General features: G+C 37.7%; 1 protein-coding gene across 2 annotated transcripts; it reads left to right on the forward strand.

Moving 5' to 3' along the window:
- The first annotated feature begins 986 nt into the window (after positions 1 to 986).
- Positions 987 to 27,270, forward strand: scml2 (Scm polycomb group protein like 2). Of its 2 annotated transcripts, none has more exons than XM_038701663.1 (14): positions 987 to 1,126; positions 5,376 to 5,452; positions 5,619 to 5,684; positions 6,070 to 6,140; positions 6,672 to 6,906; positions 8,245 to 8,333; positions 9,008 to 9,251; positions 19,804 to 20,120; positions 20,437 to 20,566; positions 20,689 to 20,895; positions 21,753 to 21,926; positions 23,865 to 24,074; positions 24,592 to 24,743; positions 25,000 to 27,270. In XM_038701663.1, the coding sequence occupies exons 2-14, from the start codon at positions 5,431 to 5,433 to the stop codon at positions 25,123 to 25,125; spliced, it is 2,043 nt and encodes a 680-aa protein (XP_038557591.1). In that variant the 5' UTR covers positions 987 to 1,126; positions 5,376 to 5,430; the 3' UTR covers positions 25,126 to 27,270. The 2 variants fall into 2 exon arrangements, with proteins under 2 accessions (XP_038557591.1, XP_038557590.1); XM_038701662.1 differs by having other exon boundaries at positions 989 to 1,126; positions 24,589 to 24,743.
- The last annotated feature ends 551 nt before the right edge of the window (positions 27,271 to 27,821 follow it).

The following is a 27,821-nucleotide window of genomic DNA, read 5'->3' on the forward strand; positions in this document are numbered from 1 at the left end:
TAGTTATCTTTGAGGTAATAATCAGCAGCTGTGTTAAGTACAGTTACTCTAGTACTGTCTGCTAAAATTCTTAGGTCATAGTTTCCAAGGAGGGTTGATTCAGGGCAACTGGACTTTATTGAAAATACATGAAGATATTTCAATCATTAATAATCACTAGAAGATATTTCAAGTATTTCGCCTCTCATTCAAGAGGCTTTTCCAGTTCTAACTGACTGTCAGGGAGTCCCATGGCTGTACTTGAGACAAATCTGAGGTACTTGTACTTGTGTATTTCTATTATGCTACCTTATACTTTATTTCAGAGGGAAATACTGCGTTCTTTATCCTTCTATACTACAGGTTACTTTACAGATTAAGATTAAGTTACAAACAAAACATAGGCAGTTTAACATAAAATAAGACAAATTTTACTAATACCAGGGAAATTAGCTTTATTTTATTTATTTATCTTAATAGTTTATTTGAATAATCTAATAAATTAATATAAAACGTATATAATCAGTCCAAGAGGGACCATTCTGTTTAGCAGGGAAGGCCTACAATTTGCTGATAATACTTGTGTGCTCTTACATCAGTTTAATTTTAAATGCAGGACTTTAGTAGAGTATTTTTACACTATGGTATAACTTTTAAAAGGATAAAAAGCATTTGGATACTTGTTATAACATTAATAATCAGTCAATCCAGCAATAATCTCCATTAATTAGGCATGGTTCATGGTATTCTTACAACGCTTTAATCAACTAATGGCTTTTGGAAATGATCTGTTTTTTAAAAATGTTTCTTCATTACCAGCTACTGTTATGAATCTGACCTTCCAGTACCTGCAGTCTCATCACCTTCTCCTGCATGAAAAACAGGAAACCACAACACTTTATATGTTCATGTTTTCGTTTCCACACCACATGCAGTTTATTATCAAAACCCAACATAAAACAATATCCGTCTTAATAAAACGACTTATTGACAATTCCTCACCTCTGTCTTTGTTTTTTTTAAACCTACAGTGGAAAAATATGAATTACAGCACTGCGTGGTGGACATGCGCGGAGCTGCAGCGAATATGGCGGCTTGCATCTGATAGAAAGTGAGGAATCTCCCATCAAAATACCTTGTTCAAACGGTTGGTACGGCTCATGTCTCATTATTACTCTCATGTGCTGCCGATAAAGGGTTTCTGTCGCGTTTGTTTTTCGGGGCTGCGATCAAAAGCGGTCGGCTTTCCTGCTGTTCGTCCCTGCAGCGATAGATAGATGGCAGCGGGTGTTTATACTGTATCCTGTGCAGACGGACAGCTTGCTGCGTACAGTAGCGACATTGAACTCTGCAGATATCCCTTTGCTTCTGTTTTCTGGCTTCCTGCAGAGGATTACACTGCAACTAAAGACCGCGTTTGGCGTGGTCCTACAGCCTTGTAGCATCACGCTCGTTGCTATAACGTAACGTTAGCAGTCTTTAGCCTGTATAATGACCACTGTCCCGCCCACGAAATGTGACCGTAAACCAAATGAAAATGCGTCACAGACTTTTCTTCAGATTAAATTGTATCTTCTGCTGATTCAGGACTTCTCCCCCGAATCTCGATCCTGCAAATGACAGAAAGAAATGATCTTATTTATCAACCACATGTGCAACCTAATAGGCTACCACAGATGTGTGACGCAATTTAAGCTAAATGTTGGCACAAATTTGGATGAAAAATGTTCTGAAATGAAAGTTGTTGGATATGAAACCATATGCTAAAATACCACCCTGGAGGTGACGCCCTTCAGCGGCTCACACCCCTCTCCTGATTCCAAAGTGCATTGCCCGACAGAGGAAACACCAGGCAAGGGTGCTCGTTTTCTGTCTGGATTTGTAGGTTAATCTCATTATTGTCCAATATAATATAATGTTATTAAAAAAAGTGTTATCTCACAGAAGGATGTGCTGCAGGATAAACCCACATAAACTCACTTTGTCAACCTTTTTAAAAAGTCTTTTATGATTTAAATTAATAGCACATGTCATATAGTATCAAATGGAGCAGGAAATAATGGGGTGGGAGAATTTGCTTTATCCATAAATCTTTTGTAATTTCTCAAGCAAATGTCAAAGATTACCTATAGTTCCAGGTTCTGGGTTGTGAGGATTTCCTTAGGGCTGCAACTAAGACTATTTTCATTATTGATTAATCTGCCAATTACTTTCTCAATTACTCCAAAAGCACATTTTTTCAGTGCCAAAAGTGACATATTTAAAACCCACAGATATTCAGTTCATACTCCTATAAAACAAAGAAAAGCAGCAAAACCCCACATTGGAGAGACTAAAACCCCTCCAACCATATGAGTTAATCAGCTGATTGTTGCAGCACTATATTTGCTGCTTTTCTTTGTGTTATGTAATAGTAAACTGAATATATGGATTTTGATCTTTTTGATTGTACAAAATAAGCACTTTGGAGACAAAGTCAACTCAGGGTAATCTGTCTCCTTAACATAAACGTAGGGCAAAAATTATCTTGTGACCTCTGAGAAATTAAGGCCCTTTTCTACTTTGTTCTGCTTTTTAAAAAGATGTCTTTTAGTTGTGCAAAAATATATAAAACTCCTGTGGGTGTTAATTCTGCGTAATAACAAATGACAACATATTCATTTCATTACTTGTATTACTTTTATGTTGTAAGCATGTAAAAGAAATGTTCAAATGTGATCAGTCTTGAAATCAGTTCTTAATCTTTAGTTATCCATCAAGCAGAAGCACTGATCATACTAATTTCAGCTTCTCAAATGTCAGAATTTGGTGCTTTTCTCTGTTTTATTTAATTTGTAAATTGAATATTTTTGGATTTTGGACTGTTGGTCACAATACCAGCAATTTTAAGTTCTCACCTTTTGCTGTAGGAACTTGTGAGGGGAATTTTTCACGTATTTCTGACGATATCTAGACTTGCCTAATTAATTAATTGGAAAAACAATAGATTGATAATTGATTTGGTAATGAAATTAATAATTAATTACAGCCCTAGTAATAATGAAACATACTGAATTGACCTTCTGGGACATGCAACTTTAGGTGAAATTTATAGGTACCGTGCACATTGTAAGTATTTGTGTGAGTATCAAATATGAAAAGGTTAAATGCCTCATATTGAGGTTGAAATAAATGCATTACATTATTTTCAAGTTTCATGAAGTTTAAAGTTTTACATAGTTATTTTTTTTTCCACATGAGAAAAACTTCTATCATTAACACATTGACAGCTCCTCCTGTCAAGGAATAGTTACAACCTCTCTCTGTCAATTTTCAGAGCTTCTCACTGTTCAGGTTCGTGAACATTACACTAATCTCAGATAAGTGGCTTCCTTAGTGGAAATGGAGGCTGTAAAAATTAAGTGCTTCCTGGTCTGACGGACGGTTTTTGTCTGACCCTCTTGAGAGAGGCAGACAGACCAGTGCAAACACTGAGCCTGTCTGGAGCTGAGAGAGGAGCAGAGCTGGAATCCTTTTCATGTCGGCCGGCAGACGTCCCACATCCACACTTCTTAATGGCTTTTTATGGCAGCTTGGAATCTTTATGGCTCCTTCAGACTCAATGGGATTCGCTGCAGAGACAGAGGGGTCTTCAGAGGGAGGAGGGACAGCCGCAATACATTGCAGATGCTAAAATGTTTTAAACACAACAAAAGGAGACGTTCTCTGGCTTCTGGAAATATTTTAAGCTTTGAATTTCTGGATTTAATTTGGAAAGTATCACTTTTTTGATTCGGCGGTACCTTGGATTATTTCTCTGCTTCCCTTTGAGCTATGCACCGACTTTGCAGGGAGAGGGACTATGCTCAGAGTTTTGGTAAACCTCATTGTTTCGGCCAGATTTTCAGCATAAACAGTGTGGTAACAATTTTATTTTAGTACTTACGGTGCTTTAGGATTAAAGGTTGTTAGAGTAGCAAAGCAGCTAACTAGCTAAAAACATAGGCCTACCAATAATTTTAAACCTCCTTACATCAGAATGCACATGTTAGTAGTGTTTTTGCTGTATGATAATTTTCTACCATGAACAATTAATAGGATTAGATGTTTTTATTGGGATCATCCTTTATGAGTATGTGAGTAACAGATTAGATATCACAGGATTATGGTAATGTGAGCAGAAAAAATATTAATAACTATTACCTGTGACAATTACGGAATGAAATCTGAAGCAAACAAACTGCACCAAACAGAGTATTTAGATGGAAGATATTTCCATTATAGTATAGTCATTTCTATTATCTTGTTTTCCTTATCAAATCCCATGAAAAAAAACACCCACAATATGTTAGTTACCTGTCTGCGGAACTGTGTCTGAAGCCCAAAAGACTATAAAAATGTGTTACAGATATAAAGTTTCACTTTTAAATAAAAGTAAATAGTGCATTTGTTGGGGACTATTTTCCACCATGGGTTAAACATATTTGGTGCTCTGCTGATGATTTATAGCATTTATAGATTGACCCTCAATAAACTACAGTGTCTGTGTTCATGGTAATGAAGGAAATTGTCACACATGTGTTGCTCATTATGTTTTTGCTATGGCTTTTACCACACAGATAATACTTGTTGGTGGTTTTCATCTTTTCATTGGATTTTTTGACAATAAGAGGAATATCACCAGACTTAACCTTTAAAACTAAAAGTATATTACCACCAACATAACAAAAAAGTCAAGGCACGTGTGTTTGTGTAGCACCTTTCAAGACATTTCAGAGTTCTTTACATGAGACGTAAAAGGCCTTAAGAAAAGGATATAGAAAGAGACAGGATAAAAAGACACATTTAAATAGGATTTGATAAGATAAAATATAATAAGAGAGACTAAACAATAGAATACAAATTACAGTGCAGCCACAAACAATAAATATATATATATATACACATATATCCTATAAATAAATGGTCTCAAATTTAAATTGATTTAAGTTGAAGACAGTGGGAAACAGAAAAATAAAAAAAAAATGTATTCTGGGAGTTTGTTCCAGATATGTGGTGCAGAAAAACTGTACGCCGTTTCTCTGTGATATTTATGACCATGGGAACAGTAAGCAGACCCGTCGCAGACGATCTGAGAGGTCAGGACGGTTCACAATGGAGCAACAGATCAAAAATTTATTTTGGCCCTAAACCATTAAGTGCATTATAAACCAAAAGTAGTATTTTAAAATCAATCTTTGAAAAATAGATACATGAATTTAGCATGTAAATTCACAATCTCCTAAGTTTGATTGGGATGTGTATCAAAGTCATTTCAATATAATCCCAAGATGTAGTTTTAGTAGTAGTTCTGTGCATTCTGGTATTTTTGAATATTCTGATTAAAATGTTTTGGACTGTATCTCTTTCCTCTTCAGTGTCTGTGTAGGTAAAATCCTGTCTGACTTCACCTCCTCTGTAGCACTGGTCATCATGGGCCGAACACCACACAAAGGTAGGAATTAATCTCTCCTACCACGCTATTTAATTTTTATTTTTTCTCTATTCTATTCTCTAGAACTATTACAATCACATGTTTTATGCCTTCATTCAGTAATTACATTCTGTGTATCAGTAGCTCCCAAATCCTGATGAGCAGTTCAGTCATCTTTTGATTTCAGATCAAAAAGAGGAGAAGGAGAGACGAAGCAGCATCACAGCAGGCTCTGCTCTCGACAAATCTAATGGTAGGCAGCTCTGATCTCTGGCTTGTTCCTCTTTATTGTTGATCCTTTCATTACCGGTTTAATATGAAAGTTTTGATGCAGCCATTTCTGTGTCAGTTCTTGCATTAACCTATTTGCCTTTTTCAGCATCTTCTGCACTAATATGTTACACGTTTTTAGCAAGTTCTTCATGGTCACTTAATCAAAATTCAACCAAGATCAACCATATCTCTTACAAACATTTATTGGCACATTTCTTCTAAGCTTCCTAAACAGTGCAGATTTAGCAACTGAGGGATTAACACGCTGTTAGTGTCAATTATTTGTGGTACATTTTATTACTTGTACTTTATAGCTACTTTATTTTCCTTTAACAGTCAGTACTTTGTTGCTGTTGTTTTTGTAGAACCGTTCAGTTGGGAAGACTATCTGAGAGAAACGTCCTCCACTGCAGCGTCACCTACTTGCTTCAAACAGGTAGCTGATGATTAAGAAGCATCCCATTATTCCATATATATATATAATATATATATATCCCATCATTAATTTCCCTTATATAGTTCCCTTAAATGTTTCCTTATATTTTTAATACTGTTAAATACAGTCTGCCATGGCTCAGGACAAACATGTTCTTTCTGATGTATTGTTGCTTAGTTAGAGGTGTTTAAAGTCTGATGATATTACATATTTTTCTTATTGTCAACAAAGACCAAAACCAACAACATATGATCCAACTAACAAATGTTGTCTGTGGAGCCAAAGCCTGATATATCTTATTCTTCTGTGCCACAGAGCGCCATTGTCGTCTAAAACTACAATCAGTGAGCCACAGTTGTACTTATTAACATATTTCTTCATTATGATGAACATGAGCATAGACATTTATTTCCAAGTGAAATAAAATGAACTGATGCTTTAAATCCATTGGTGCAAGCAAAGTGTGCAAAGTGTCATCACTGTACATGACCATGAATGAGGCTCCCTGTCTGTCTGTGTGTCCCTCTGCAGTCCAGAGTCCCCCCTTCCAATGACTTTAAAGCAGGCATGAAACTTGAGGCACGGGACCCTCGCAACTCTAACTCTGTGTGCATTGCAACGGTGATGGGCATGATGGGTACTCGCCTACGCCTGCGCCTGGATGGTAGTGACAACACCAACGACTTCTGGAGGCTGGTGGACTCGTTAGACATTCAACCAATAGGAACTTGTGAGAGGAACGGAGACATGCTGCAGCCACCGCTTGGTGAGTGTCTTTAAACTGGTATGATGTTTTTTTTGTTTTTTTCACAAGACATGACTTTGTTTGTGAAATATTTAAATACTTGGAAAATGATCAATATCTCAAACAAATATCTTACTCTGTGATAGATGTGTTGTGGGTCTAACATCCGAATGTTGCATAATGAATAAGGACCACATTTTCTTGGACCGTCATTCAGTACTTCATTACAAGTACTGCATCAGACACAACAACCAAAAAACCTCCCTGTACTTGTAAAGCGACAGAGTTTTCACAGGGTCTCTCTTGTGTAGAAGCTCTCTGTGCTTCCCAGGGAAAAGTCCACAATGAGAAAAATAAAAATGTAAAGCAAAAGTATAGAGACGACAAGCACTAAACTTAGACTGAACATAAAAATACACTTCAGGAAACCATGAAAATTAGGGAAATGTAACACTAAAAGAGGCAGCGTGTACCTTTTAAATTAAAAGCCTCCCTGCAAAAAAAATAATGCTCTGTTCATAACTTAGGATAATAATATACACACTACAACAGATGCATACACACTTGATTAAAATATAAAGCATATAACTTTATGTTACCATTATTTGAACCTTAAAGCCCCTACACACTAATACCCACACCTTCTCACACAGTTCTTTTTACCTATTTCACTAATTATCAGTAGACCAATTTTCATGACTGTCTCGGTGAGTACAGACTGTGCTTCACTGACAAAGGCCTTTTTGACATGTTATAATAGAAAATTGCACCAGTGTAAATAATAAAATGAATGATGTCTGAATTCCATTTAGCTGCTTCAGTTTTATGGTTCTGGTATTGTTCATGCTACCTCAGTATCACACAGTCCTGGCTTACTTGAATAGAACAGAATCATCTTTAATGTTATTAGTAACCCTTGTGCTTTTCCTACTATGACAAGTCAAAATGCCTGCTGTGAAAAATGAAAAAATCTTTTTAAATAGTACATAGACATTGTTTAATTTCCTGCTTGGTGAGGCCCAATGTAGGCCTGAGCAGAGCTTGTCTGGTTCCAGAGCTTTGAATCACTAAAATTGCATCTCTGATTTGGTCGACAATCCAAATCAAGTTGACCAGCTAGCTTTTTAGGAAGACCACTCAACAAATACCAAACAGATCAAAGTATTTTATCACACTGTTGCAAAAAAAAGTATATAAATCCAGTATTAACACACAACCTAAAATACCCAGAAATATGAGGTACCTCAGTGTATTGTAAAATCTCTGCCAGTCGGCAAATTTAAATCGTCACATATGCATTTCATCATAATGCCTACCCCCGTCTCCATTTTTATAAATCCGACCTTGTGTTGTGTTCAGGTTTCAGGATGAATGCCTCCTCGTGGCCCATGTTCCTCCTACGGACGCTGAGTGGGGCGGAGATGGCCCCTGCCTCTGCTTTTAAAAAGGTAATGGCACCTGGAAGAAGCTACGGAGGGCTAATACTGTTATTAGTTTATTTTATTTCTGAAGCTGATGAAACTCTGAAGTTGTCAAAATTGAACTGACTGATGTGATGGCACAAAATGTATTAGTTTTCTCCTAGCTTCATGAAAAAGAGTTATACATCATTAAATGTTGCCCTTAAATGGGGATAGATAAAGCCATGAGAACAAGGCATCCTAATCCTTTCACAGTCAATATTAAGGACACTATAAACATTTTGAAACCAACTAATAAAAGCTGATTATTGGCTCTATGGACTAAAATTCTTGATTTACCAATAGGAAATGTTAATACTGTGATTATAACTTTTTTTATTGTCATTATTTCAGTAATCAGCACAGACACAAGGGGGAAGGGGACTCTCATACATCAGCATGCCAGTAAATACATAGCATTTATTATTATGTTTAGTCATTAGTAAGCGTGTTCAAATATTTTTTCATAATTACCGATGTAATATTGATAATGAGAACATTTTTCGGTCCGGATAATCATACCATGAAATGTGTATTTTGGTACATAATTTACCTGCTTTACCAGATTTGCATAGCTGTTTGCTTGACTTTAAAACAGAGTAACTGTGAATGTACAGTATTAATTTGCATTTTTATGTGCGCGTATGTGTGTGTGTGTTTAGGAACCACCTAGCCCTGTTAAAAACTACTTCCAGCCTGGTATGAAGCTGGAGGCGGTGGACAGGAAGAACCCCTACCTGATTTGTCCTGCCACAGTGGGAGAGGTCAGAGGTCAGGAGATTTTTGTCATGTTTGATGGCTGGCGAGGCGCTTTTGACTATTGGTGCCCCTTCGACTCCAGGGACATCTTCCCTGTCGGCTGGTGTAGCCTGACTAAACACAGCTTACAGCCGCCTGGAAACTTCTGTAAGTGCTGCTTTAATTCTTTTTTTCTTGTCTTGTCTTGGTTTTAAGCAATTTTGTGTCTCAAGTAGATGAGGGAACTTGCATTAATACCACAGGTTTCCACTACAAAGTAGATCATCTGATGATGGCAAAGATACTGAACCCCCAAATTGCTCCCGTCTGTGCCATCAGTGTGTGAATGTGTATGAATGTGTATATCTGTTTCTGATGGCAGAGACACCTTACCCTCTGCCTCAGTGTATGAATGGGGTGAATTTGATGTAGTATAAAAGCGCTTTGAGTGGTCGGAAAGACAACAACGGTGCTATACTCATAAAGACCATTTACCATCCTAATAAAGAAAAAAGTAATTTTCTTCAAGCAATAATTCCTAAAGCCTAAAGATTTCATTTTTATACACATTACTAGCCCTTTGTGTCTAATTAATTGTCTATTTAGCAAAAAAAAAAAGATGTTTAACATACCATGATGATTAGAAAAGTACTTATGTCATGAGATTCAGAATATGGCTATTTAGTGCCACAGATAACTTTAAGGTTAACATAAGATGCTTGTGTATGACATTAAGACTAAAATAAACTAATTTATTGCGCTGATTTATTTGGTCATTCTTGTTTTAATGGTGGACAGGTGTTGTATCTCAGATCTTTAAATAATATTATCCATTTTTCACCACTAGAGAGCAGCAGAGCACGTATTCTCATGTATCTGTTTCATCATTACAGCCTGTGAACTGAGTTGTGGCAACTCTGCCATCTCCGCATAGCAGTAGAGTGGCCCTTAGAGTGAAAAAACGAATAAGACGAAATGTGAAGAAATGTGTGTTATTGTATTATTATGATTATGGTCTGTTGAATCCGAATTGTTTGGTAGAAGAATATTAACTCTATATATAAATATCTAGCTTGTTGTACTTTAAACGCACAATAAAAAGGTTAATGTTCCTTGTGAAAGTCTAGTCATGGACATGTATTTTAACTAGCATTAATGGTTCTTTTTTATCATTGATAAATCATTTTTTAAATTAACAAATTGACTATTTAATCTTTAAAATGTTGGAAAACAGACAGTCTTATTTCAGAGATATACAATTCACAATGATATGAAACAGAGCAGCAAAGCGGAAATCCTCACATTTTAGAACCTGAAGCCAGCACTGTTGGCCGTTTTGCTTCATAAATGGCTTAAAATATCAATAATCAGTTGTTACCTGTAGATTCTCTAATCAATTAATCAGCAAAGTTATTCATCAAAGACAAGTCTTATTAAAAGTGTACATGAGTATTTCAGCAGCTCAACTCTTTTTCTTTGCTCCTGCAGCTCACTAAGCCACCAGGATGTGTTTATATGTAATATAATGGAGGAAACAGTAGTCACCACTCACCATTGAAAGCTCCTTTACTGATCCATTTGAATTAAATTCTTCCTCCAATATTTGGGACCAAATATGGACATTTCCTAGTGCCATATATCTATTAAACTTTAAAAACAAGTGGCAGGGCTTCCTAAAAATGTGTGAATGTGCAGTTGATGTCTGTGAAACACAGGTTACCCTTATATAGACAGACAACAGCAATATGATGAGTAGAATAGTGAGTGAATTACTGAAGAAAAAATATTTTTGGTTGACTTTATATATTTATTTTTGGGTACAGTAACAGTTAAGTAATTAAGGGGTAAAATAAGTACATAGTCTCATGAAATAATTTTATAATGTGTGGTGTGATCCGCTAGTAAAGTGTCAGTTGCTTTATTCTAACCAGATCGTACCATTGTATGACATCATGTAGATAATTATGCAGTAAGAGTAGCAATTTACATAACTATTTATAAAGTCTGCACGCAGCAACATACAGTAAGCTTTTTAGACATTTGAATGTGTTCTGTTGTCCATTAAGGCACTAGTATCCAATGAGACAGGTTTCTTAATGTAGAAATGTAGAAAAACTTTGGAATAACCAAGTCAGTTTGTGAATGTTAAAGTCAGAATTTCATTTATGTGTCTTCTGTGTGTGTGTGTGTGCGTGTGTGTGTGTGTTTTAACTCTGCTCTGTGTTGAGTTCTCTGTGTTTGTTGGTGGGCTTGTGACCCATAGTTCTGACCTCCACATTGAGTCTGCAGAGTTCCCTGAAGATTCAGCTAGCCTGCTTGAATAGATTCCAGTTTCTGATTTTTTTCTCATATATTAATCATCCACTGCTTTACATTGATTCACCATTCATACACTGATTGTTTGGGCTGTTTTTGGCTCCATTTTGCCCTTTTGAAAGATGTGACAAAGCAGCTTGGCAGTTGGAGCACAACAACAATCACTGATTTTACCACAGAGACACAGATTTAGTCATGTATACCCAGAAACAACAAATGTCAGGTTATTATCCTCTGAAAAGTTTTGTGCTCTGTGTATGTCTGTGAATGTCATCTGATTTAACTGAGAATTGTTTCAGTCTTGTGTAAGATATTGCCTGAATTTTAGGGTAAAACATTAAAAAATTAACCAGCATTGCTTTCTTAAAAACAAAACAAAACATGCTCTAACAGGCCTTGTTTCAAAAGTTGTTATTAATCATAGACATTAACAATCAACCTTTTTTATTTGGACAAACAGCTACTTAACAGGTTGTAACTGTAATTGTTATAAGTGAAAAACAGCTTGAAACCTCAGATGCTTGTCTATCCTTTACCAGTTATCAACAAATTATAGAATAATTCACATCTACATTTAGGTCATTCAAACAAATGAAAGCAAAACAAATGAATTTTCAAATATTCTGTGATGTTTTGCTTTTTTCACATTTAAATGACTGTTTTGAAATTCTGAAATCAAAAATATATTTTTGATTGAATGCTTCGAGCAAAAATATCTACTTTGACATTGTAAATTACACATTATTCATTATTGTATTTAAATAAGAGCCTACAGTATATTACCCATGTAGTTGGTCTTTATTTCAAAGAAACAAAAAAACAGCAATGAAAACAAATGTCAGCAACATCTGCAATTGTTACTGGTGGTTTTGTAGTTTTATGACCAAGTTTGGAAACATATATATATGTGTGTGTGTGTGTGTGTGTGTATTTTTTCATTAATCTTAATATAACCAGGTAAGCCCCGTTGAGGTTAGAAACCTCTTGTTTAAGGGAGGCTGTGCCAACATTGAAATGGAAATAAAAATACTACAAAAGCTAACAATACTGTAGATACTTGAGATAGATAGTCACATAAAAGTCACATAAAATTACAATTGAGGACACTGTTAAACACATGCTACGATGGCACAGACATGGTGAAGCAGTACCTTATTAGTTTACCTATTTCCATGTAGCATTTCCCTTAATATTATTAATGTTAAAAGTATTTGTGTAGTCTGTGACACAAATACTTTTTCTTTTTTAAATATTAACTAATTTGCAGGAGCTTCCTATGCTCATTTGGCAAGAAATTCAGGTTTCAGCTGTTTATATGTTTGTAAAACAAATGGTTTGAGAATATTTAAAAGTGCTTCTCTAACCTAAAGATTTATAGACCTTGTCTGAGGCCCCTTCAGATAACTTTCCTTGTGTGCTTTTATATACTACAAATTTTTTCCATTGACCACGCGGGATGTAATTATATGGTAATTATGCTCATACTTCACCATGTGATTTGTTCTAATGCTGAAGCTTAATGTTTAAAGTTTAGCTGTTTTGTTTGTTTGGGAAATGTTCAGATGTTTGTCATTCATCAAAATCACTTTGACAAATAGCTCTGGATTGTCTGTTGATTCTGAAATTGGGGTTTTAGCAGGTGTAATAAATATCAATCATCATGTTTGCTGTTATGTTACATTAGCTCCCATCCAGCGATTTCCTCCCCATTCACCCTGTTGTTAGTGCCCACTGGTCAGGAAACATGTGGCTTTGAATAACCCAGACCAACAACCTTCGTGATTAATGAGGAGTGTGTGTGTGTGTGTGTGTGTTTGGTTTTCCTCCACTTTGTTGATGGATGACAGTAGTTACACGTCTGTTTGCTCTTCACTGAATGTTCTCAGTAAAATGTCCTTGTAACTACTGAACTCTTCCAGAGGAGAACTTCTGCTGGAGTGAACAGAGTTGAACGGTTTTACATGGTTACTCAGTCAGCCATGTTTTTTAATTTGAAAAAAGTTTTGACATACCCAGAATTTATGGGATAACTTTGTCTGACCGTTTGTTAGATCTAAGGGACAGTCAAAGCCTTTCTTTGTAAAATCAGCCCTCTGCCTGCAGACCTACTCAGCACAGATTTACCCATGGTATGTGTGAGTGCAGTGTGGAGTGGAAAAAAGCAGGAAGAAAGGATCATTTAAATCACCAGACAGCTATGTTTGCTTGCGAGTAAGTGAATAAGTAGGGCTTGGTTGAGGTGTTAATGAGGTGATAATTAGCCGTACATGTGAGAGAAGAGAAGAGACTCTGTAATTACTACTACATTTAAAATTTCTAATTAGCTTACATCAAAATTGTCCTGTTGCGACCCTGCTACACATTTTTGTAAGAAGCTACAGAAGATGCCAAGATTGGGTGTCTAATTATTTTCCTTTTTGTACAGTAAGCGTTCATCTTCATGCAAATTTTTTTTACATTTTGTGTGATACGTCTTTGTCTTTGCTTCTTGGTATTAAAGTGGGTCAGAATGCAGAATAGTTCTTTCTGAATAATGCATGAAAAATACCGCATGTCCATATTTTAGCAGATACAGGCACATGGCAGTTGTTTTTTTCTAGTTTTTTGCCTTCTTTTGTCACTTATATTCTGTATTTGGGCAAAATTACCGTAGACATGTATTTCACTTCCTAAGTGCTTCATTAATGTAGACAGAGACATGGTTGTTAGTAAAGCATTTTGACACAATTTTAGTTAGATTTTAGTATTATTAATCCTAATATCTATATATATCACTGCATTCTTAAAAAAGTGTCTAAATGTGTTGCATCCTTTTTGATGTAACTTTCTAGCTCTTTTATTTTGAAATCATCACCCATCAGGGTAATTTGGCCCTCACAGACTAAACAAATACAATTCCCAGTGGGTGTCCTGACTAGAAAAGATTCCTGAATAGTGTCAAATAATTATATATCAATAAGCCATATCTCATAAAGAAACGCAAATGTTTGTTCGTTCAGAAGCAGATTAAGATGTCTCCGACTAGTGGGACGTTTCCCATACAAGGCTTCCTCTGACTGCTCTGCTCCACATTGTTCCGGAGCTGGGGTGATATCCGACTGTGTGACTGTTTCCTGACGCTGGACCTGGCCATCTTTCATCAGGGAATGTCTGAATAGGCTAGGGTTACACTGAGGGGGCACCTCCTTCTGGGCTGTGAGAGGTTGTTTCTGTGTGTGTGTGTGTGTGTGTGTGTCTGTGTGTTGAGGGAAATCTTGCGTATGTGTGCGCCAACTCCAGGAGTTTGCCCCTTTTCACCAATTTCAATCAGGACTCTTCTGATCCAGTTTAACCCTTTACCACCCCTCTCCCCATCCCCCATCCACTCTTGCAGCCCCACCGTTAACCCCTCTCCCCCCTCATCTCCCCTCCCCCAGCGACTTACTGAGAAGCAGGTGACTGATGTAGACTGTCGATATGGCCTACAGATAACATGAATAAAGGGCTAAACTCACCCCCTCCCCCCCTCGCCACCACCCACCCACTCTTCCTTCCCTCACTCTACCCCTCCCCAACCCCTATGCAAATCTAAACAGACCCCCCCCCGAACTCATTCATTGGGAGGGAAGCTTTGCAGCGGCTTCAACAAGCAGCAGCAGCAGCAGCAGCAGCAGCGTGGGCTTTGTTGTGGACTACTGCTGAGAGAAAAGAGAGGGGAGAGACACATGGAGACAACTGACAAAGCTGCTGATAGAGAGACAGAAAATAGACAATGAAGTACATATGAGGACTGTATTTTAGAGAAAGTTAGGAAGAGCTAAAAAAGAGAGAGGGAAACAAATCAGCTAAAAGAGAGAGTTGTTTCAAAGAGAGAACCAGGAAGCAACTGTAATGAGTGACTAGAATTGTTACGGACGTTACTACTACTATCACTACCACTGCCTCCACTGTTACTACTACTGCTGCTACTACGAAAGTTCAGCTTCTTCGGTGGGGATTTCCTGGTGAGTTTGATATGTTTACCAAGTGGTTTCTTTTGTTCTTTTTCATAAATGAAAGAAAATAACTTTTTGGAAGGCTCACAGTTTATATTACTAGTATTTTTTATTTGTTTTGGGATTGTATTAAAAAGGACGTTTATGACTAAGTCTACCAGATGCAGTATATTGTGAGTTGTAGCAATAACATGTTTGTGTACATGAGACAAAATTTTCTGTAGAAGTAGGTGTTCCTTTTTTTGTAATATGAGATATATATATATATCCACTAAAACTTCCCTAAAATGTAACGAATCAACGTCAATGAATACTGCACACATTGAAATTAATCAATGATCAGCTCAATTTAGGAAGGAGCAGTGGTGTCTTATTGATTGACTAAGTGAAATAATTTTTGCTTTGATTTGCTCATTCTGTTCCTGAATAGCTATTACCATTTACTAAAAAACCCATAGTACCTTCATGCCATTGTCTTGTTAAAACCTAAAAAAGGGAAGTGAAAGCTAAATCTGCTGTTAAGATGAAAGTTGCATGTCGTTTCACAAGTGTAGCAGCCTCCTACTCTGGTGTAAATTATTAAAGCTGCTGTTCACACTGTTTTCTTTGTTTAACTTGAAGACTTTTGGCTTGACTGGCATTCATTCAAATTCGTTGTAAGAGACTAGAGGCCGACTCTAGTCAGACACAATCAAAGTGCAGATTGAACAGTATTGTTTGCTGTAATTAAGTTTGGAGCTCCATGTGTTTTTGATCATGTGTTTTTTTGTGTGTGTGAAGCATCAGGACTTAGTTTGCAGAAGGATTAGTGGATATCAAATATTTGAAGTTATATGATCAGTTCAAAGGTGAACGTCCACACAAGTCACAGTGTAACAATAGTTATTTTCTTTTTCTTCTATTGTTTTTTTTAAAGCTGGTGTGCCATGCTGAAGACTTTGTGCAGGAAAACATAGTTTGTCTTTATACTTTGAACCCCGCAGCTATTTAAGTTACTTCCCCTCTCTGCAATCTGCACACAGTCACATAACCTGCAGTTTATGAGTTTCATACTGCTTCAGATTCACACCAAATAACAGCCGGTTTGTGTGTGTGTGCGGACTGTTTGCTGTGAGGGTGCTCGGCATGTCAGGGTGGGGGGGTTGTAATCAGATGAGAGGCAACACTGTGGAGCCCCTTCCCCCTCCCCCCCAGACAGCAGACACACTTCTCAGCAACCCCATTCTAATGTGTGCACTCATACTCGCACACGTTTCCTCGGGCTGTGGCTTACACAGGTCAACGGGTCGAGTTGGAATTATATGATCAGTACCATATGTCTCTGTTGTTTCATTGCATGCATGCTAAGAACACCTTATTCAGATTTGAGTAGTTAATCTGAATTAAGTTTTGTACAAAATTATAAACTTGTTTGCCTTAATGGTTTTGCATATTTTTGCCAATTTACTACAAATCACATTTTAGATCACATCTAGCCACTGTGCAAACCATGCTACTGTGTTTTAGAAATTTGAATGCACCCATTCTACCATCCCGGGTAGCCATTGGTTACTATTGATTATCATACAGTACAGAAATAAATGGAAACCAATGGCTGTCAGGAACAGGAAGAAAATTATATGCAACAATCTAAAACTGCATATATAGCATAGAGTTGACACTATGCATTGCTTAATTGATTTGCCAATTGAAAATGAATTTGCAACAATTATGATAATAATTTTTTATTTAGCAAAAATACCAAACATCTGCGGGTTTTAGCTTCTTAAATGTGAAGATTTTCTGCTTTTCTCTGTTTCATATACATTTAAATGGAATACTTGTGTGTTTTTTTGACTGTTGATTAGGGGAAAAAAGAAAGCTGAAAATGTAACTTTGGCCTCTAGGAAATTGTTATGTGCATTTTTCTAAAATTGTATTGGCCCAACAATTAATCAAGAAATTAATAGGCAGATAGGCAGTAGTAGGCAATAGTGATGATGATAGTTAGTTGCATCATTCGAAAATGGTCAGCAAAGATGTAAAATATATTTGATTTGTAGTTAAGGAGCTAAAATTGCAGCAAACCACAACTTGTTTGGTTCTTTAACCCTTTTTACAAGCAGTCTCCCAATTGTGGGTCAGTCATTAAGTCTGTACAGCTAAACATTGTTCAAACCCACTGGTTTTTATTTTACAATCATCTTGTGTCTACTAAAGGGGAAACTGTGTGCTGAGGGCTACACTCTATGAAGGCCATGCCCCTACGCGGTTTATATTTAAATATAAGTACAGAAATTTTCCATAGATACCAAAATATGTCTGTACATGGCTGTATTTTGCAGGAAAGGTTTATGAAAGGATGCACAAGACATTTTGAATGCATCCATTTGATAAAACATTGCAGCCATTAAAAGCACAGCCTTGGGTTTGAATATTTCACTCAGTGTAAACATCATATTGCTTCAAAGACAAGCTTGAGCGAGCTGATACAGAATATATATGATACTGTCAGATAGTGTGGAATGAAAGCATTTATAAGCAGATTTTCTTTGAGTTGTTGTAGTTAAATATGCAGAGGTGATAAGTCTTTTTTAAACAAATGTGGTGATAAACCAATATACGGGAGAATATGACATTAATCACCAGTGTGGAAATGGTACATGCTGCTTTGGTGGCTGTCGCATAATGTGAATGGATTACGTTTTCTTTTTTTATGATTGGTAAAGATCAGAGAAGGCCCCCAACTCAGATTTCCTATGGTGAATTAAAACCTGCTGATACTGACTGGTACCCTGCAAACAAATTTTGATCTGCCTTTGTAGGGCTTACGGCTTCTAGCTCGGTGTGAATAAGTGTGCCACTGTGCGTGCAGGTTGGTATCGCTGTCCCTCTGTGAGTACGCTTTGTGCTCCTGGTGAGCGAGTGAGCTTTGGCCCCCCCTGAAACAAAACGCCGCTCTATTCTATGCCCACTTTCACTCATTTCTCAATTAAGCAGCTTTCAGGGTGCCCCGGCTGGCCCCTCAGAGAATACTGTAAACCTTCTATAGTCTCTCCATATCGCCTCAGTCAAGGAGACTAATGAAAGCCACGGCCCCTTGAGAGCTTCCACATGCACTCTCAAGCCCCTGCTCTCACCAAGCAATACATTTGTATTGAAACAGGAGATGGTTATCTTTCTCTCTTCCTCCCTTTCTTTCTTTCTCTCTGACTTTTGCGTTTTTTTCCTTCACACATTCTCTATGATGATTATGAGATCATATCAGGGAGTCAAGCTCACGGCTAATGAAGACAGAAGAGGGTGGTGGTGCCATTGCTTTGGCTAGACAATGGCTATTTTCTCACATTATTGTCACTTTCTATCAGTCTTAACCCCTAAGCTGTTTGACATTTTGGAATAATATTTCTTTGGAATTTGGAGGGTGTCTGTGATACATTTAGTGCCTTAAAGTAGTTTGCTAGATTTTATATTCTATTTCATAGCACCTATTTTTAAACATTTAGTTATAGGTGTTTACGTTTTTATGAATAGTAGAATATGGTGTTTCAACACTAATAATTAGACTTAATTTAAGATGATAGACTTTCACACTACATCTGTCAATGTATCATCCAGTGTATCACAATCTGTGCAGGTCAGCTGATTAGTAATAAGAAATTGCAGCAGCGGCGAAGTCATGTTTTGAGAAGGTGTTTTTGAATGAGTCCAATCTGTTAACAAATCACACAAATAGTGGTTGGAAAAAACTTTCATGTATCTGTCATTGAAACAATTAGAGATCTGGTATACTAAAGGATAAATCAATGCTTAAAGATTTGGCAACAGGCTATTTTAGCCATAAAATCGTTCATAATACAGACTTAATTTAATGTTTATTATAGCTCAGTATAGTTTATCATGTCATACATTTTATAGGCTGAATGTTTATGTTTGAGTCTTATATTTCATGTCAAATGAAATATATTTTATTGTATTCTTACTTACTTATTAATCCTATACCTGCTATTATTTTTTTCTCCTGTCAATATACATCTTGGTCACAACTCTTTAATAACCAAATGTAAATCCCCCCATCTTTTGTTTTTCTTCCCAAACACTATGAATACTATCATTAGTGTCCGTTGAAATGTGACATCAAATCTAATTATGTAGACCATGCCTCATGTCAAGGACCTACAACAAAGTTGATTCTCTGCACGTCTTTGTTTAAAGCCTCTGTGTGTGGACAGAGGGCAAATCTAATTAAGACGTTTTTTGTGCTTACAAGATGATCTTTTGTGCTGCAGATTTAGAATCGTTTTACTTTAAAATATGTATAATGTCCAGATGAATGTCATATAATCATCCTCTCTAATGATCTTTAGTACAATCTAATATGTGGAAGATATACAACATATTTTTTATCTATTCTTTCTGTCTGTCTCCCTTCCAAATCCCATTTTTTCCAGTTACCCTCCCTGGTGCACTCCTAGCTCCTGTTTCTTCCACCTCAGCCTCCCTCACCACACGTCGCTCCTCTTCCAACTCCTCCTCCTCCATGCAGACCTCATACCGACTACCCAACCCCTTGCCACCCCTCCCTGTGCGCAAAGGTGTCCGAGGTCGTCGTCCCAAATCCCAGACTATTGCTTTGTTGAAGGCAGCGGCCGAGGCTGCGGCGGCAGCAGCAGTAAATGGAGCATCACAAAGCCCTGGCAGGACTAGCTCTGAGTCCCAACTGGCCCCCAGACCACACAAGAAGAGAGGGCCCAAGCCTAGGAACAAGGTGAGATGTCACAAGAGTTGTAATCTATTATCCTGCGGTCCAGTGACCCTGACATTTTATAGTTTATGTATTATGGCAAAAATAATTTTGATAAAGAGGAGACAAGGTGTGAACCGTTCAAGGAAGGGAGCACTATTTATCGATGTTTATTCACGATAAATGAGGAGAACAGCTTTGCTTTTAGAAGCTGTTTTACGTGCTGCAGTGCAGTACATGTGTAGCAGTGAAAGTGTTAAAACACACCTTTAATAAATCATTAACTAACAGCCTTTGTACAGAGAGTTGATGAGAGAGGGTTTGTTTGTTTTTGCTCCAGAGGAAGCCTCGGGTGGTGCAATCCCTGGGGGCACCAGCAGTTACAGGTCCGTCTCCTGAGACCAGACTGAACTCCAGCCACGTTTTAGCAGACACCAACCATAGCAACGGCTCAAGTGTAGTTTGCACAGGTAAATTGGATAACAGATACAACTGAGTCTGATGCCTGAATGTGTACTAATGTATTCGATTTCAGCAACTCTGTTGTGGTGAATTCTAGCTTGACTGACAGTCTCTCTTTGTATCATTCCAGTGTGTGTCTATGTGAACAAGCACGGTGACTATGGCCCGCATCTTGACCGAAAACTAGTACAGCAGCTCCCAGACCACTTCGGGCCAGCTCCAGTCAATGCGGTACTTCAGCAGGCTGTTCAGGCCTGTGTGGACTGTACGTACCAGCCCTCTGTACTGCTGTCATTCCTACAGAGCCAGTCCCACACAGGAGGCGAAGTCATCAGAGGTAAATCTGGTGAACACTACAGGATGTTCACTCTGAAAGAAACTGTTAGCAGACAAGGCAACTTCATTAAATTGCTTGTTAACTAACAGCGCAAAACCCAAATAGTAAATTATAAAAAACAGATAAAAGTACCAAATCATCACATTACAGAAGCGTTAGAGGTGCTGGTAGGCAGATTTTGTTACCTTTGGAAAGAGCCAGGCTAGCTGTTTCCCCTGTTTCCAGTCTCTATGCTAAGCTAAGCTAACAAACTGCTGGCAGTAGCTTCAAATTTGTTGTTTAGACATGAGAGTCAATCTTCTCTTCTAACTCTTGGCAGGAAAGCGAAAAAGTGTATTTCCCAAAATGTAACGCCATTAAAGCCTGCATAGGCAATCAGCCAGGTGAAATTGGTGCAAGCACACGCTCATAGGTCTTGAATCTGGCCCATGTGTGTGTGTGTGTGTGTGTGTGTGTGTGTGTGTGTGTGTGAGAAGGAAGAGAAGCAGAATAAAAAACTGTGCCTGTGGCAGCAGCTGATGTGAGCGCTGTGTCTGTAATCAGAAATGACATGTGCGTCTAACCTGGTTTGGGATGCTGGGATTGGGTCTCCCTTGGGGGGCCAGATTGGGAAGACTATTGGTGAGCCTGAAGGAGGAGGAGGGGGGGGGGGGTTAATTTGTGGATTTGTGCAGGCTTGGCTTGGGTGGGAGGGTGTAGTGCAGTGTGGGATGGGGTGAAAATGTGGGTTTGTGCTTATAAAGGGTGGGTGCTAACCCTAAACCATCTGCTGCTTTTCTTTAGCTGTGAATGCATATTGTGTGTGTGTGATTACATATAGCATACGGACTAATAGTTGTTTGTGTTCAACCCACCAGTGCGGTCAGAGCATGGTATCCGCTATGTGAAGCTGCCCTCCGTCTCCAGTACGTCTTCTGTACTGCGGTTCCTGGAGAACCTGTGCCAACATCTGGAGAGTGATAGTCTGTTCAGCTCGCAGCCGTTCAGCTCCTACAGCAACAACACACGCTTCTACAACAGGACCAAGTCAGGTGGGCAAATGTGTGGATGGAGTAACTGTAACGGGAGGGAGTGAAGCAGAACTATTAAAAAAGGATAGAGAATTCAATTAAATATATATGTAATGTAAATCGTTTCTACTGCCACAACAAAATACTATATTTTTTAAAGATTTTGTTTTATGTTAACAACATCTTTGTTTCTAAACAGTCATTACTGCGGTTATGTGTGCTGTGCACGTCTCCTGTAATCACTTGTTGCTCAAACACTATACGAAGGAATGAGACATTTTCTCTGGATTTGCTGTTGCTGAAGTTTGTGTTTCTGTAAGCAGGGCATTTAAAGCTAGGGTAGGCAACATTGGAGAACTAGCAAGAGACAGCTAGAGTGTGCGCACAGGTTGGTAGGTAGCCAGGCAGGTAGGCAGACTAGCCAATCATTTCATTGGCCGTGCTCATTACAGTCCCGCAACAGATCCTGGATTTTGTTTTCCATTTTGAATTGAATTGAATTGAATTTATTTCAGGATAACCCCTTGAGATGTATCATCTCAATTTTGAGGGGGTCCTGCAACATACATACATGCATGTACAGACACAAAAGTTAACCACACAGTACAGACACATAAACATAAACACAATACACAAACATATATACAAAACAATAACTCGCTCACCTGCCCTTACCTCCACAATTAATATGGCAAACAAATTAAAATACATTGACTAAATGATCAACAGAGTGCAGTAAAGAACTAATGCAAAATTTATCAATATACTTTATGACAAATGTAACATACAGGATAAAGTCACATCTTCATATAAATGTCCAAAGAAAATCATGATAAAGGAGGTCACAATTATAGTCATACTACTGTATATTCTACATAGGTTATACCAATTCTTATATGTAATACTATTGGTACCCCTAATAACAAGAACATATAGTTTCAAGAAAATAAAATTGTGATGATTTGAATAAACAAAAAGTGGTAATAGATCTCAAGGAAAGAGGAAGGTTATTCCAGTCTTGAAGGGCTCTACATTTTGGTGTCAGAGCATTTGATTTATTGATTGGTGTTGGGATTTAAAGAGCATTTCAACAAATATAACAAATACTTCTGAAATAAATGTCCTGTCCTACCCTAGTTTTAATTTGTTCTGCCATGGTGGCTCATCATTGCTAATACTGAATTACATATTCTTCCATTTATTCCAAACAAACTACTGTCCCATACTCACCAACTAGTTTAATGTTGAACTATGGAGTTTGGTTTACTGTTTTGATAAACAGGGGAAAGTCTGGTGGGAGCTGAGGTAGCAAGAGTAAGCAGCAATGATAATGTCTTGTTGTGATAGGTTAAATTATTTTAAAACTTAAGAAGAAAAAGCACCTCTACTAGCAAAACTTTTGTGGGCCAGATACAGAAAAATCAAATAGTTAAATGTTCGGTATTAACATCCTATTCTGTCTTTTCGATTCTTCATGTTTAATCGACTGAGGTAAATGTTTTCATCAACTACAGTAGTAAGTAATCCATCATTGTAGGTAATGACGTTGTTCAAAATGTCAGAACCTCTAACAGTGCAATGTAAATGCAATGCAATTTATTATAAATAAGCTCAAGCCATATTTTAGTTCATTAAAAAATATATAATATAAATTTGTATCTGAAAAGCCAAAACCGATAAAGCACAACATTTTCATATCAAAGACAGAATTTGGCAGAAAGTTAGACCCACTCATTTACTGGTGCCTTTACATTTGTATGTATTTTGATGAAGATTTAGATCTAAATTTAGATAAGAGTAAACGTTTAGTTAAAAAGATAAGTTTAGAAATTGTGCAACATTAAAGGGGTATGTCACTTTATCTTTGTTTGTATAGTCCAGTGCAGTGCAGCATTTTACTTTTTTCTATTTGTGTTCACATGTTCCAAACAGTATCTCTCTCATCCTTTCTTGATACAGAACCACTGTCCCACACTGAGAACGGCCTGTCCAATGACGATTCCACAAAGGATCCCGCTAACAGCACCCGCTCCCTTCACAACGCATCAGACTACAGAACAGCAAAGAAGGAGCGGCCATATTACCCTGGACAGACACCGCCACCCCTACGTCGCGTCAGCTCCAACCCGACCGAACTTGGCCCAATGTGTGCACACAGACGAGTGGAGGGTAGGTTTATACACACACACACACACACACACATACACACGCACACACACGCACACACACACACACTCAACCGGGGCAAAATGATCTAATAGTTGGGACATTTATGCCCAACTTTTTCCCTCTGCTCAAAACCCTGGATGTGGACAAGAAGAGGATGGTGGTCTTTTCCCAAAACAGTCCATCGCCCTTCAACTGACTAAGCCCCGCATAGTCACTGTCTTGTAGTGTGAAGCTAGTTAATCCTAGTAATACGCATAAGTATGATTTGACATTCGCTGTTTAGGGAAGAGGTTTTAGCAAATGGTCAATTTTTCCTAATTAATATGTTTTTTTTGCTTCCCATTTATTTAACGTGTCCTAAATTTGACACCTTTCAGACATTTTTGAGCCATGGCCTTTTTAACATCTGACTGTAACACTTACAGACAATAAAGTCATGAGTAGGAGGTAAAATATTTAATTAAAGGTATTAGTTTGATTTGTCTTTTCTTTCTCTCACCCCCACACTCTACAGCAGCTAGCTCAACAACAGGCCCGGACCACGTGAAACAGGACAAGGAGGGTTCAGGGAATGATGCTTCTTCCTGGTCAGTTGATGATGTTATACGGTTTGTCCAAGAGGCTGATCCCCAAACTCTTGGCCCGCACGTTGAGCTGTTCAGGAAACATGTGAGTATTGAACTCTGTCTTCTTTGTCCCGTTTAAAGGTCAACAGACAACAAGCTTCCTACCACACTGGTTTTCACTCATTGTGCTGTATCGTGCGGTTGCCTGGTAAAATAAACTCTCCCTTAGTCTCCATGCTCCAGGAAAATCAGACTGGAATTTCCACATTCAAGTCACTTTTGTCATTTTAATCGAATTGATCTGAGAGGAAGTGCTTGTAATGTGCCCCTCTGCTGACAGCGTGCTCCTCTCTCTACAGGAGATTGATGGCAAAGCTCTGATGCTGCTGCGCAGTGATGTCATTATGAAGTACATGGGACTGAAGCTGGGACCGGCGCTCAAACTCTGTCATCACATCGAGAAGCTGAAACAGACCAAACAATAGAGGATGAAGGCCCACTATGTTTTCTCACTGGCAATCAAACACACACACACACACACACACACACACACACAAACATTTATTCTACAGGGATGTAGTGCAGTGTAAATCCACCTGAACCAGGGTCGTAGCTACCACTGAGGACACTAAGGTCACGTCCTCTGTATGATTTTGTGTGTGAATTTGGGGGTTCTAGCAATCTGTAGGGAGTTTACAAAGACAACTTACACATGATGGTCGTTTTATGAATTGATTCCAGTATTTTTAGAATCAGGCTGTTATAAATTGACTACTATTTGGCCAAGACATAAGTAAAACAATAGAAACAGCGTTTAGATCATCACGCTGGGGAATAAAAGTGACTGAATTTAATTATACAGTTAACTGAATGAACAAAATATGAAAAAATCCATGTAGTTAAAAACATTGGAGATGTTCTTTTTTGTTTGTGGTCAAATTTTTTTGATGGTGCTGCGGTGTGCATTAATGACCTCAGTATTTCTAAAATTCTGGCTACGGCCCTGATCTGAACACATACATTATTTTAATTTATAGACCACAGTTTACCTTCACATTAAAACAGATACGCGGTACATGAATTCATCATAAGTGTAATTAGTAAAATATCTGAACATAGGCATATGTGTTCATGTTAGTGAGTTTTTGCCTTATTATGAACAACTGGAGATCATAAGTTACCAGACGTTTAATTAGCCTTTTACACACACACACACGCACACACATGCAAGCACACACAATGCTGTAGGTTTTGCAGCTTTATCTCTTCAGAGATCCATATGTTAAAATATTTTTTCCCTTGTCAGAATTTCAGGATGGACGCTCTGCACTTAAGACTGGGAGAGTTCAGGTACTGGCAGTGATCATCTCACTGCATCATTTCTGACAATGCAATAAAGTTTCTGAATGATTGTGTCTGTTACAGACTGTCAAATTAAGTTTATGCAAGCCAGTGAATGTATGAAGTCATGAGCATTTTTCGTAACAGATACTGAACAACAGGAGTGCCCTAGTTAGAAGTGGCGTTAAAGGGTTTCACTCCACAATGTTGGATAAGTTTTCTTTCTTCCCTGAAGTCAATCATTACATACATGATTTCTGTCCTCAAACACTATTTTTTGACAAAGATCTAAAAATAAGTTTGGCAGACAGGGCGCCACTTTTATTTAAATGGTGGATATTTTATTTTGTAAGATAACCTTTCACCATTTTCTGCAGCACAGGCTGTAGATGTAGAAAATCAGTTACTGAAGTGTTATTTCTCATTTTGTGTCCGTTTCATGTGCTGGAAGACATTCAAGCTGAACGGTTTCATCCTGAGCATTAATAATGCTGCAAGATTTTACTATGCTTTGAGAGTCACACTATCAAACACACACACACACACACACACACACACACACACACACACATACAAGATATACACAAACAATGACTGGAATACTGTAAAGTGTTGACAATACAATAAAGACAAGGCCATTAACTGTCTAGTTTGACTGCTGTACAGAACCTTTAAAGTGCTCCTGAGAGGGGACATGATGGAAAACATGTTTTGTATAAAGTCAAGCCAAAAGGTTGTTTTTTGATATCATTTTGTACTGTAACAAAGTATATCAATCTGTATCAAGCGTAAGTGTAATCAATTTTTTTTCTGCCTGAAATAGTTTTAGTGTACATCATCAAATACCTTCCTACAGGAAAATATTGTGTCTGAGTAATTATTCACATGTCTCGAAGTATTTATCTGTTTTTGGTGGCAGAAATACTAATTTTCTGAACATTTCAGAACCATTTTCAAACCAAATCTGTTGTAGCTGCATTTCACACTGTTGCTCTCCTGTAGTGGTAACAAGTTGATACTTGAAACCATCTTGCTTTAATGTGACACTCAGGTTATAGTAGTTGTTTCTTAGAAGATGTTTTACATCATTAGCATTTTGTGTTCATTACTACAGCATAGAGGGACTGCACAATAACCAACTATGTATATTTTTTATGCCTTGTCATCTATCGCTCCGCAGCATTTCATGTGTGTATATATACGACTTTTTACAGCAAGTTCAACAAAAGATGTTTGTTAAATATGTTTGATATGCATTCACACAATTAAACATTGACATGTTTACATCATTTTAGTGTTTGAGACCCCACCACGATGCCACCATGGTAGCTACTACAAGTTTTTTTTTATTTGCCTAGTCCTATGGTTCCCAACCTTTTTGACTTGTGACAGCTTAATATGAAGGAATGTCTGCTTGTAACCCATCCTCATTAGTTTATATTTTTCATTTCATTCAATAATTTCTACGAAAACGGAAAGTATAGAAGAAATGGCATTTTGGTCAACATAAAAGCACTTTTCTGCTCCTCTGTTTTGTTAATCATCTAGTGACCCCTCAGATTTGTCTTGTGACCACTTGCGGTTCCCAGCCCCTAGGTTTTGAACCACTGGCCAAGTCAGTCAAATTGATTACTGAAAACAACTTGGGGACAAGGAGAGAAAGAATATAGATAAGAAAGGTATAACGAGTAAGAGAAATTAATACATAAATGCACCCAAAAAGATTCAAGAGCCACAGCAGAGAAGAGGATCATTTTAGTTTTGGTGGGTTGTGTGTGTGTGCCTGGAGTATGGGGGTTGGGGGTCAAAGGATCATGGATGTCTTACTTAAGGAAAGTGA

Source organism: Micropterus salmoides, unplaced genomic scaffold (genome assembly GCF_014851395.1).
Source record: "Micropterus salmoides isolate LMB-PRFRI ecotype aquatic unplaced genomic scaffold, ASM1485139v1 Ms_hic_scaffold_6, whole genome shotgun sequence".
Lineage (NCBI taxonomy): Eukaryota > Metazoa > Chordata > Actinopteri > Centrarchiformes > Centrarchidae > Micropterus > Micropterus salmoides.